The sequence below is a fragment of the Rhincodon typus genome, chromosome 16 (assembly GCF_021869965.1).
Source record: "Rhincodon typus isolate 14 chromosome 16, sRhiTyp1.1, whole genome shotgun sequence".
Classification (NCBI taxonomy): domain Eukaryota; kingdom Metazoa; phylum Chordata; class Chondrichthyes; order Orectolobiformes; family Rhincodontidae; genus Rhincodon; species Rhincodon typus.
The window spans coordinates 28,849,881-28,863,463 of record NC_063347.1 but is presented as its reverse complement, the minus strand read 5'-3'; the positions used below and the strand labels follow the sequence as shown (position 1 = coordinate 28,863,463).

Below are 13,583 nucleotides of genomic sequence, written 5' to 3'. Positions count from 1 at the left end.
ATATACATATAAGGGGTCAAATTTCTATCATTGTCAATGTAAATTACACTATTGCATCCTCGGTCAGGACAATTAACTTTTACATCAGTTTAGACTGATGAATTTACACTGCAAGTCAGAACATTCAGTCAAAATGTATTTACTGTGGTAGCAACATAGTTAATATACACTGTAACATTTGATCGCTATTTTGACTGCATAATTACATCAGCATGCCTTTGATAAATAAAATTAATGTATTGTTCATATAATGAAGTGAGGAATCAAAGTTTAAATGGTAGCATTCTTAATTCTACGTTGGATCAAGTCCCATTCCGGGCAGTCCTGCTGAGTGGAGACCTGTGGCCCACCTCTGAAATACGGCATACGCTGAGATATTCTGGCAACCAGTGGGAATAAGAATGGGTGCTTATGCTGTCACCCAAACTCTCCTGCTATTTTGTGGATGGTGTAGTTCAAACTGCTCCCATCATACATCACATGGGGATAACCTAGTGTAAAACATCATCATAGAAGGAGAATTCACGTACCTGCATCTCATACTGTCAATCAACCTGCAAACATTTCCACTATCTAACAGTGTTCGCCAAAGGAAATGTGTGAAAATATCAAAAACGTAAACAAAGATATTTTTATATTTTATTTTATTCATACATGGGACATGAACACTGGGGGCCAGGCCAGTATTTATTGCCCACCCCTAACTACCCAGAGGGCAGTTGCAGTTGACAGTCAACCATTGGTTGTATATCTTAATCAAAAGATTAACACAAGAGCAAGTCATTTTTCACAACAACAGAAATGCTTTCTCAGGTCAAAGAAAAATGGTCCAGCCCAAGTACAATAAACCTATCTGGCATATTATTTCTTCTCAAGTAATATTATTCACTTCACCATTAGCTTTCTTCAGCAAAAGACGCTTTTACTTTTTCTATGAAACATCAGGGGAAAGGGGATAAAAAGTACTTCTTACCCCAAGAACAAAAGCTGAACGGATGGCAGCAGGTAAATCTGGAAAACTAAAGCTCAAAGCTTTACCGACATTATGAACTGAAGGAATGTTTATATCCGCAGTGTTCACTGCAGTAGGGGCAGTGCTAATCACTCGACTGTCAGTACATGGGCCAGATGCAGCTGGTAACGTTGCTTGTGACTAAGAGAAACAAAGGCAACAATCTGCATATTGCAACTGGATAACATTCAGCAGCTTATTTGACATTTTACTGGATCATGTTAGAAAGATTTTTGAGTTATCGGTTGGCTGAAACTTAAAGAAGAAACATTTCTTTCAGATTTGAGGGAGAAGCTTAACAAATAGACTTCTATCCAAGGGGTGCCCACAATGTAAAACCATTCACAAGTACTTGTTCAGATCCTGATCCATCAATGCATCAGGGACTGTATTTTAGTTAATTTGTTATTTGCATTATCTGAAATTGCTGGTTGACTCTAAAGAAACTAAAATAAATTTTGTCTTTAGGCATTTTTTTCATCTTACATATGTCAAACCAGCAGTGCTTCTCTTGCATTCTTCAACACGGCATGTCTCAAGGATCGGTGCTGGGTCCTGTGCTTTTCATCATTTATAATGATTTGGATGTGAACACAGAGGTCTGGTTGAGAAGTTTGCAGGTAACTCCAAAACTGAAGGTGTCGTGGACAGCGAAGAAGGTTACCTCAGAGTACAACAGGATCTTGATCAGATGGGCCAACGGGCTGAGGAGTGGCAGATGGAGTTTAATTTAGATAAATGTGGGGTGCTGCAGTTTGGAAAGGCAAATCAGGGCAGGACTTGTATACTTAATGGTCAGGCCCTGGGGAGTGTAGCTGAACAAAGAGACCTTGGAGTGCAGATTTATAGTGCCTTGAAAGTGGAGTCGCAGTTAGATAGGATAGCGAAGGCGGCATTTGGTACGCTTGCCTTTATTGGTCAGTGCATTGAGTATAGGAGTTGGGAGGTCATGTTGTGGCTGTACAGGACATTGGTTAGGCCACTACTGGAATACTGCAAGCAATTCTGGTCTCCCTGCTATAGGAAAGATGTTGTGAAACTTGAAAGGGTTCAGAAAAGAGTTACAAAGGATGTTGCCAGGGTTGGAGGGTCTGAGCTACAGGCAGAGGCTGAACAGGCAGGGGCTATTTTCCCTGGAGTGTCAGAGGCGGAGGGTGACCTTACAGGGGTTTATAAAATCATGACGGGCATGGATAGGGTAAATGGACATGGTCTTTTGCCCAAGGTGGGGGAGCGCAAAACTAGAGGGCAGAGGTTTAAGGTGAGAGGGACCTAAGGGGCAACGTTTTCACACAGAGGATGATGCATGTATGGAACGAGCTGCCAGAGGAAGTGGCAGAGTATGGCACAATTACAACATTTAAAAATGTATTTAGATTGGTATATGAATAGGAAGGGTTTAAGAAGGAGATAGGCTAAATGCTGGCAAATGGGAGTAGATTTATTTAGGATGTCTGGTCACCACGGACAAGTTGGACCAAAGGATCTGCTTCCCTGCTGTACATCTCTAAGACTCCATAAATGAGATGCCTGGAAATAGATATTCAGTTCTAGTGTAGCAAAACACTCCCAAAGTTAATCTTGTCCTGGCCCTTTGCTGCCTATAAATTGATTTTGTAGTTGAGGTGGTCCAGGTCAGCTAAGTCTACACCATAAATAGCCCAGTGTCACCCTCATTACAATAATGATTTTTAGACATTTTTTTCCCTAAAACTGTCAGACAGAACAATTGTTGCAGACTCTGCAGAAGATGAGTTAGAATTACCTGTTTAACTACTGCTAAGATGCATCAAAACAAAAGATGCCCTTTCAAGTTAAGAAATGAGGAACTGCTGCACTGTTACAGCTGACATTTTTTGGACGTGATGTTAAACCAAGATCCCTTGCAACTCTCAAGTGAAGGTAAAAATCCCATGGTACTACGTCAAGAACACAGGAATTATTCTGTGTCGTGGCCATTATTTAATGTCAACTATGATTAATAAAGTTACATAATTTTTCTCATTGGCATTTCTGGTACTTTGCAGAGCAAGACTTGGTTGCCACATCAGTCTATAATAGTAATTACACAAAATAATTTTGTACGGTGTCAGTAAAATGCTTTGCGACATCACAAGGTTTTAAAAGGTGCTACGCAAGTCCAAGTTCTTTCTTCTTGACACTGCATTTACTTGGTTGTCAGTCAACTTTTGCAATACTGACCTCTATTTTACGAAGAGTCACATATAAGATTACTAACTTACATATTTCATCAATGCCTTAGGTCCTCGGTCAAGCATTTGCTTTCTGCCTGGTCTGTGTGAACCTGTTTTTAACCCTTCATAGGCTGACCTCACCCAATGTCTGAAAAGTGCGTTTTCACCAGCAGTTTATACAGCATCAGAAATATTTAATGCTTTGATACGAAGTAAAAACATGTCGTAACACATTGTAAACATCTAGTGCCTATCTCACAATTTTTCTCTTGCACAGTAAATGAACTGGTTTGACTAAATTAATGTTCCATTTCCTGAATTTTCAGGGTGACAAGTAAGGTGAATATCTAAGCATGAAATTGGGCAGAGTGACATTTATGTACATTACGTAACAAAATAGCTACTGCAATATTACTAAGCAACATTATGGCCACTCGAGTTAGAATACAGATTTAAATCGATAATAAGTATTTGCCCTTTTATCAAAACAAAAAAACATTAAAACAAAGCATCGAGACAGAGAAAGTTATGCACAAGTAGATAAAAGGAAGAGAATATAAAAACCTAAAGTTTTTTAAACCCCTACCTTTATTGTAATTATCTTCTCGGTTTTTGATTGCATGGGTGCTCCTGCACCCGGCCGTCCCCATGGATTCCACTCCAGAACTTCTGACGTTGCATTATCTTTTGCTAGCAGTTTCTTTAAAGCCACCTGTTCATCTGTTGATTCCCAATAACCAAAATCACTATCAAATTATGTCAAATTAACCATATTGGCAGCATTAGCGATTATGAAATTCAGTCTTATGGCCAAGGTTTATCTTCCTTTGTGGGAAGAAAAACATAATTCTATACACCAAGATAAAGATGGAACCATGGAAAAATTTTCATTTAAACTTGTCTTGTGTAACTACTGGTGGATACAGCACTATTTAAATCTCTAGACAATGTTACAACAACTTGCCTTGGTTGCGACCTCAAAACAGTAAGATTACAAAAGTCCAGCATTTTTAGCTCTAGTCAGTTTTAATAAAAGTTCAACAAAAAGTCACAAAACATTGCTAAGAGACATACTGCATGTCCCCAAAATATTTCAACAATATACATAGAAAAATCAATATTATCATATGAAATAAAGTAACTCAATGAAGCTCAATATTGGGGCATTGAGCAAAGATTGTACAACAAGAGGTAATTAAAAACTGTGAAAGTGGCGGATTTATAAAGGAGAAAACTTAAAGAAGCGAAGGCTGGCAGAGAACATTACAGAGACACATCAAGAACTGAGTGCAAATAACTGTAGGAAACAGGATGAATGATGGAGCCAAGGAAGCAGAAGACACTACAGTTGGAGGAGCACCAAGTTAAGAAAGGATTTAGAGCTATGAGTGATTACAGAAATTGGAGGGAATGTGGGGGGGTGAGGCCTTGAAGAAATTGAACTAAGGCTACCCCCCAGAAAATGAGTCGATTATAAGTGTGACATACAGTGGACAGCTCAAGTTTGCAACCCTTGAAATTGGTGAAAGTTATACCAGGGAAAGATGAAATTGGAGAAGGTGAAAGTTTTGTTAAAGGAGCAGGAGGAAGTGGAGGCAAAAGACAAGGAGTTATCTCGGCAAAATGAAGGACCAACAGCAAGGTACCTGTGAGTTTGAGTAAGTGACTTTGAGTGGAAGAAGAGAAAGATGTGGAAGGGATTGAGGTTGAAAGACCAGCCAGGAATGTATGAAAGTTTACATGATGGGAGATGTTTAGGACAACAAGAGTTTAACAATGTAGAGGAGAGAGACAAAAGAAGCAGGGATCAAGAATGAAATCACCAATGATAAAGGAGTTATACATATCATTGCCAAGACTTAGGAAAGGAAAGAAATGTCTTCCAGTGAGTAACTCAAGGTTGAGCCCAAGACGGGGGTTGGGTCATCTATTTGGAATGTTACAGAAAAGGCAAGCACAGATAGAGAATTTTCAAGAAGAGAGGAAAGGTGAATATAGGAAATATGATATGTTCAAAGTTTTGGCAAAAATCTGTAGCTCCGGTTGTGGGTGAGGTTTTTGACTTGCTTGCCGAACTGGCTTGTTCTGGTTCAGACGTTTCATCACCATGCCAGGTGACATCATCAGTGGAACCTCCAATGAAGTGGTGTTATCGTACTCTGCTTGGAATCTATACTGTTTGGTGAGTAGTGTTATTTCCGGCTTTGATCTGTATGGGTTTGTATATAAAGGTCCAACTCTAAGCGTTTGTTGATTGCATTATGGATGGAGAACCATGCCTCTAGGAATTCCTGTGCATGTCTACGTTTGACTTGGGCGACTATGGTTACCTCATCCCAGTTAAATTGATGGCCTTCATTTTCTGAGTGTACTGATATGTTTAATAATGCAATCAACAAACACATAGGATTGGACCCCACATACAAATCCATACAGATCAAAACCAGAAATGACACTACTCACCATAACGGACCAAACAGTATAAATTCCAAGAGGAGTAGAATAACACAGCTTCATCGGAGACTCCACCGATGATATCACCTAGCACTGTGACGAAACATCTGAACGAGAACAAGCCAGCTCAGTGAGCAAGTCAACAATCTCAAATAAGAAATGTATCTGTAAGACTACTGCCAAAATGTAGGCTATGGTGTATGGCACAAATAAGTATTCTTTATTTCTTACACTCTATGCAGTTGTGTAAAATGAAAACTTTTGCCTGGAATTCAAACTTTGAAGGTATGGCATAGGAGATATTATAGCACTAAGGATAAAATCACTTAGACAATGAAAAGATAAGCAAGCAGGCATTGGGACTTTGAGTAAAATTAAGAAGTCAAAAAGGATTGAAGGCTGTAGTGGGGGGTGCATTTCAACTGTGAGGTAGTAGTTGCAGAAATTCAGACAGTAGTGTAACTAAAGACAGTGGTTTAAATGGGGGATGTTAACTGTCATTCAGATTAGGAATAAACTGACTGGAATGTCAAAAAGATAGTGAATTTCTTAGGAGTGGTGGGATAGTCTTCTTCAGTGTTATGTTCTAGAGCCGAAAGTGCACTTGTACACCATATTGCATATGCAAGCCAAATTTGGTTAACAGCATAACATGTGAACACTTATCTAACATTGAACTTGATTATATTACAGCCTACATAAAGTTTAAATGGAGGAAATGCACAGCTACTAAGCTTTATCATTTACAAAGGCTGCCTTCAAATGGAAGGGAAAAGAAACTGCACAGTAAATAAGGCAAACCAGTTAGGGGGCAAAATGGCAGAAAATCAATCGGAGATTATTATAATAATGAGATTCATGTATGTAATGATGAGCACATGACTGACATCAGTAGGAGTGAAGATACCAGTTTCAAATGAGCAAAATAGCGGGGAGGGCAAGGAAGAGAGAGAGGTCTTAGGCAACACTGATAACCCACACACAGAAGAAAATAAAAGGAGTGCTGTGGTAAATAAGGTGGTGATCAGCCTTACTCAGGGATAAGGAGCAAGTAGCCTCAGGGACATACATATACAGACATTATGAATGCCGATTATTTAGCACAGACTGTGCTCCTCAGACACTGAGCAGCAAGTCCTGGACAGGATCCAGGGTTGGGCTGACAAGTAGCAAGTAACATTCAAACCACACAAGTACCAGGCAATGACCATCTTCAAGAGACAATTTAACTATTGTCAATAAGCAATCAATGGCATAACCATCGCTTAATCCCTCACTATCAACAACCTTTGAGTCACCACTTAAGTGGAATCTAAATTGGATCAGTCATTTAAATACACTGGTTACAAGGGCAGGTCAGAGGTTCAGAATCCTGCAGCGAGTAACTCATCTCCTGACTCCAAAATCCTGTCCACCATCTGGATAAGTCAGGAATGGGATGGAATACTCGCCACTTGCCTGGATGAGTGCAACTCTAGGTCAAAGCAGCCTACTTGACTGGCACCACAAACATTCACTTTCTCCAAAACCAACACAATTGTAGCCATGTGTACCGTCTACAGCACTGCAGGGATTCACCAAAGATTCCTTACAAACTCTTGACCGCTACCATCTAAAAAGGACAACAAACTTTGTTTTAACCAGTACCTTACATATCAGCACTCTCAATAAACTGGCAAAAATTATATTCCTGAAATACTGGAAGCGTACTGTATTATCGTGATCTCTGCGATATCCAACTAGTCAGTTCAGAACGCGAATGAAAAGGCTCTCTGCCATTAATTCTTATTAAAGGCAAAGTTGCATTATTATTTAAGCGATTTATGTTGTAAATAAAGTATAACAGTAATGTGTATACCCCTGGTATTACATTTCTAGTATTTATTGTGTGATTTTATGTTGATTATGTGGACCTCTTCATTATCCAGAATATTCAATCAACCGGTACACTCCTGGTCCCGTAGGTACCCATTAATAAAACGTTTGCTCTACACGGGAACACCACCACTTGCTACCCCGAATCATCACCCTGAATTGGAAATCTATCACTATGCTCACCATTGCTGTTTCCAAATCCTGGAACTCCCTCCCTGACAGGATTGTGGGTGTACCAGAACCAAATGGTTGAATTGAGCAGCTCACCACAAACGTTCCCTCCAAGCTGCGTAGCCTCTGGGAGGTTCAGGAGGAACACTGCTCATCATCACCTTATCCAAGGTATTTAGGGATGGGCCATACATGCTGGCTGAGCCAGCAAGGCCAACATCCCTGCATGAATTATAAAAAAAGAAAACAGGACTCCACCAGCTTAGTCATTAGCGATGCTATCTAGCCACTTCCAGTGGTGGACATTGTGCCATGCCTACTGAGTGCTTCTTTCAACTGATAGTCAACATGGAAGAGAATGGATTCATCATCAGGTAGTAATTAGCACTAGGATTCTTTGCTTGTGTTTGACCTGGTGCCAGGAGACTTTAGAAGGTCTTGAGTCAATGTTGATGACTCCCGGGGCACTTGTGCCCAAGTGATCACCACTATGTCACCAGTTCCAACAGGTCTGTTTTGCTGGTGGTACAAGGATATCGTATTGTCTGAAACAGAAAGTATGGGCTGTTCATCTTTAAAATCTTATTGTGGAACATAAAAGCCTTTAACTTTGCTGTTTTCCTCTTAATGAACTGGGACACTTTAAAACGACTGCCAAAGTCACCTAATGCAAGAGTCGCTCAAATCACAGGTATATATAAAGGAATATCTAATGGGGACTGACTACTGTACTTGGAAAGGTTATCCAAGGGGTAAGTGACTGGACATTAAAATTCATAATCTGGAATGCATAGTTCACAAGACCTTCAAAAGTCTCTGCGTGAGACATGTATTGCTGCAACAAAGACTTAAAGATGGAACTCGTTATGCAAAGAGAAGAACTAAAGTGCCCCGGTCTAAATCAAAGGGTAACAGGGAAACTTTGACAATAGGCTATTGAGACACTTTTTAAAAATGAATTGTCCCTATTGTACACCAAAAGCCAGCTTTCACCCACTGAAAACCATGATAGTCTCAGGAAGACATTAACAAATGCAAAGTCCTGGATATAGATACAATGGTGGTCACACACAGTCCCATCTAAACCTCTTGGAAATGCACACTGGAATTAGTGCTTCAAGGGAGATTCTAATGGCATTTTCACAGAAAATTGAAGGGAAAATAAATTTGCTCTCTGAAGAAGTTAGCAACTAGTTCCCACATAAACAGCTACAAAGAAAAATCAAGGAACCAAGAATTTTCAACAATTGCATAATTCTCTATGATTGACCGTACCCAAAACAATAGTTAATCAAAACTGGCCTCAGGTTAAAACCTTCAATCTCAAAAGGTAACTGAAGAATTCTCAGCCATTTATTCTTTTATGTCTTTGTATTGGACACTATTTCCCTTTAACTTTGTATCTGTCTGTGGAGCCAAGTGATGACACCAAGACCAAATGCTCGACATCACCTTTATTATTTTCCTCATGTTTCATAGATTTGTTCTTTCTTTGATTCAAGAAAAACTTGTTGTTTAGCTCCTCATTGCTCACAATGAAAATAGTTACTTCAAATTCTTAATTGAAGAGATGCGTATCCTCATGCAAAAAGCACTTAAACTATTATTGTAACCAACCAAAGCAGATGAATGGAGGAAAGCCAGTTCAGCCCTTCTCACCTGGTCGTAGTAGACACTGGTTGAAAGGTTATGCTGTGAGGACAATTATACAATACAATACATCACAATTACACTTTGTATTGCATAACTAACTTGAGGACAGATCTACCAATTTTGATAGGAGGCCCCAAATATTAATGGAAAGCACTCTGCAGACTTGACTGGGCTAGGATGCTTTTGTCCTGTCTAGTGCACAGATCGATGCCAGGTGATCTATTATACTCATTGTTTTCCTCCCCCCACTAGTTGTTTCAGATAATTGAGACGCTTGCTTTTCAATGTCATGCTAAAGTTAGAAGCGTTATCTACATTGCCACTGGTCTGGAGTCACAACTATGCCAGACCGGGAAAGGAAAGCAGATATCCTTCCGTTGAGAACATTGGTGAATGAAACAGATTTTTTCCAACATTCTAGTAGTTTCACGGTCATTTTGTTTTTGATATTAGTTTTTCCTCAATCTTTCTTTAATTACCTTAACTTGAATTCCCAGGTATAATAGGCGAATTTAAGCTCATAACTCCAGGTAGTTAGTCTAGATCTTTACACTAATAGTTCATCAATATAACCATTATAATCTTACACTCAGGTGACATATTCAACATGATAAATTTTCTTTTGTTCTCTGTTCTCCTTTTAGTTCTCTTACATTTAATCTGATTCTGTACTTATGGTCAAATAAAAGCAAAGCACTGCAGATGCCTGAGCTCTGAAATAAAAATAAAGTGCTGGGGAAACCCAGTAATTTTCCTAGTGCCTGTGGAGTGAGAAAGTTAACATTGAGTTCAATACAACTCTTCTTCCTACCTGAATGGGCTTGGAAAATGATAGCTTTACGCTGTTGACAAAAGGAGGAGGAGAAGCAAGTGGAACACAGGGTGAAGGTGTCCAGCACAATAGGCAAAGGTAGTGCTAATGGTAGTCGAGAAAATACAGAATGTGTGTTACTGGTAGGCATTAGTAGTTAAAAAAAAAGGGTTAGTTCTGCATGCTGAAGGAACAGCACCTCATTTTCCATACTTTACAGCCTCAGGACTCAAAACTGAATTTGACAACTTCAGACATAAAACATGACATCTAATTCAATTACACCACTCCCAAACCCACTTCCCCAGTGTCTTCTTTGCAAAGTTTTCTCCCATCAGAGCTGACATTTTTTTTGTTACTAACACCTACCAGTAATAAATATTCTGCGTTTCTATCATTCCTCTACTACCATTTGTATTCCTTATGCATTTTGCTCTGGTTACGCTCACCTGTTCCACTTATTGTACCTCTCTCTTTGTCAACAGCACAATAACCATCATTTTCTAGGCCTTTAGCTTCTGAAAAGTGATATAGGACTTGAATACTTAATTCTGTTTCTCTTTTCATTATGAGGCCAGACCTGCGAAGTCTATCCAATAATGCTTTGACTGCATTTACGGTCTCTAGTTCCTTTGACATTAAAATCAATTTGATTTCATTCATCTTGCCCAATACTTCCATCACAAATATTACTATCCCATTGCCTCTAATCTGTATTGAGTGTATAAAAATAAAATAAAATCTTTCATTGTTATTGCTTTTCAGCAAATACACATTTTACTCCGTCTAAATCTCAGTATTATTGTTATTCCAATAGTGCAGAGCAAAGTTAGACATGTAACACCTGAATTAAAGTTTTAAGATTTTATATAGGTAGATAGATATCTCAGTGTTTAAAAAACTTTGGCTTTTATAAAACAAAATTCTAATTTTTTTTTAAAGAAACAAAGCCTGATCAACTTGAATAACTGCTTTTTCTGTGTGACTATACCTTCAACTCCAATGTTTCACAGCATTATGCCCACTTGTCCCCACCAATAATTACTCTTCCTTCTTATTCACAACGTATCATCTCGTATTTAATTCTGTGATCTTCTAATTTATTTCTAATCCAGTTGGCAATCTACCTTGTGATTCCATACCTTTTAATCTTCTCAAATAATTTGTCTACCATGTCTAACGTTCTTGAATAGATTTGTAGCTCAGGTTGTGGATGCTGTGGTTGGTTCGCTCGCCGAGCTGGTTCATTAGTTTGCAGACTTTTCATTACTCTGCTGGGTAACATCATCAGTGCAGCCTCCAATGGAGCGTTGTATTTTGCCGCTTGCTACTTAAACTCTGGGGTCCATTAGAATTGATTACCTCATTTCCGGTTTTTCTTTGCAGTGGTGTGTATATAGGGTCTGATTCTATGCGTTTATTGATAGCCTTCTTGGTGGAGAACCAGGCCTCTAGAAATTCCCGTGCTTGTCTCTGTTTGGCTTGTCCTAGGATCCTGACGTTGTCCCAATCAAACTAGTGTTTCTCCTCATCTGTACATATGGAGATGAGTAAGTATCGGTTTTGTCTTTTGTTGCTAGTTGGTGTTCATGTATTCTCGTAGCCAGTTTTCTTCCTGTCTGTCCAATGTATTGTTTGTCGCAGTCCTTGCATGGAATCTTATATATTATGTTGGTTCTGTCCATAGTGGGCAAGGGGGTGTTTGGTTCTTGTTAGCAGTTGGCGTAGGGTTGATGTAGGTTTGTGTGCCACTCTGATGCCCAGTGGCCATTGGAGTCTTGTGGTCCGTTCAGATACATTCTTGATGTATGGTAACATGACAAGTGTGTTGGGGCGTACTGTATCTTCCTGGTGTGTGTGTGCGTGCGCGCGTCAGGCATTGTCGGACCCAGCTGTTCGAGTATTCGTTGTCTCTAAATACGTGAAGGTATCCTTCTTCGTTTTGGCGTAGTTCTGGGTTGCTGCAGTGTGTGTGGCTCATTGGAACAGTGTTTTCACACATTCTTATGTCTTAAACTTTGAGGTTTTGAGGAACTCTTGGGGTGAGTGGATTGAGTGGGTTGAGTTGTTGATGAGGTGCTTTAGTTTTCGTTATAATTCCTTGGCTAACTTGTGTGTTGGTGTGCCTGGGAAAGAGACCACAGGTCTGAGGGGTACAAAGATACAAGAATGGACGAGGAGACCATGGTATCCTTTGATGTTACTGCCTTATTCACATCAAACAATATACCATTAGCAAGAGAAACACTAGCCACACTACTGAAGGAACTGGACCCAAGTAACACCATCTCCACAGAAAACATGCTGAAATTACTGGACCTATGTCTAACGATCCACTTTACCTTTAATGGCCAAATCTATGAACAAATCAATGGGACACCTATCTCTGGACTAATAGCAGAAGCAGTGATGCAGAGACTTGAAAGCATGGCCCTTCCAAAGATCCAACCCAAACTATGGGTGCGATATGTGGACACTTTTGTCATCATCAAATATGAACAAATAGAAAAAACACACCAACTTATAAAGAACATTTTCACTGGCATCAAATTCACCAGAGAAGAAAAGAACTAACAGCTCCCATTCCTGGACATGATAGTAGAATGCAGGGCCAACGGGGAATTTTTGACCCAAGTATACAGAAAGGCCACAGACATGGATCAAGTCCTAAATTTCAACAGTAACCACCCAACACCCACAAACAGAGTTGCATGAAAACACTGTTCCAATGAGCCACAACACGCTGCAGCAACCCAGAACTACACCAAAATGAAGGATACCTCCACCAAGTATTTATAAACAACGGATACCTGAACAGCTGGGCCCGACAATGCCTGTCACACAAACAACAGGAAGATACATTACACCCCGCCACACTTGGCACGTTACCATACATCAAGAACATATCTGAACTGACCACAAGACTCCAACAGCCACTGGGCATCACAGTGGCACACAAAACTACATCAACCCTACACCAACTGCTAACAAGAACCAAACACCCACTATGGACAGAACCAACATAATATACAAGATGCCATGCAAGGACCGCAACAAATGTTACATTGGACATAAAGAAAGAAAACTGACTATGAGAATACATGAACACCAACTAGCAGCAAAAAGACACGACCAATACTCACTCATCTCCATATGTACAGACGAGGAGAACCACTAGTTTGATTGGGACTACATCAGGATCCTAGGACAAGCCAAACAGACAGCTGGGAATTTCTAGGGACCTGGTTCTCCACCAAGAAGGCCATCAATAAACATGTAGAATTAGACTCTGTACACACCACTGCAAAGAAAAACCGGTAGTGAGGTAATCAACTCCAATGGACCCCAGAATTTAAATAGCATGCAAGAAAATACAACAACGCTTCATCGGAGGCTGCACTGAATGAAACGT

The 13,583-nt window shown here is 39.8% G+C and overlaps 1 protein-coding gene across 6 annotated transcripts in view; it reads right to left on the bottom strand.

The window, feature by feature from the left end:
* The window catches only part of ccdc66 (coiled-coil domain containing 66), a 73,621-nt gene that overhangs the window by 38,605 nt on the left and 21,433 nt on the right, over positions 1-13,583 (bottom strand). For 3 of the 6 annotated variants that reach the window (XM_048606785.1, XM_048606787.1, XM_048606786.1), the window contains 2 exons: positions 3,794-3,927; positions 974-1,153 (listed from right to left, as the gene is read on the bottom strand). In XM_048606785.1, coding sequence (XP_048462742.1) covers positions 974-1,153; positions 3,794-3,927 — 314 coding nt within the window. The remainder of the gene's footprint in view (positions 1-973; positions 1,154-3,793; positions 3,928-13,583) is intronic. The other 3 variants (XM_048606788.1, XM_048606790.1, XM_048606789.1) reach the window with 1 other exon arrangement.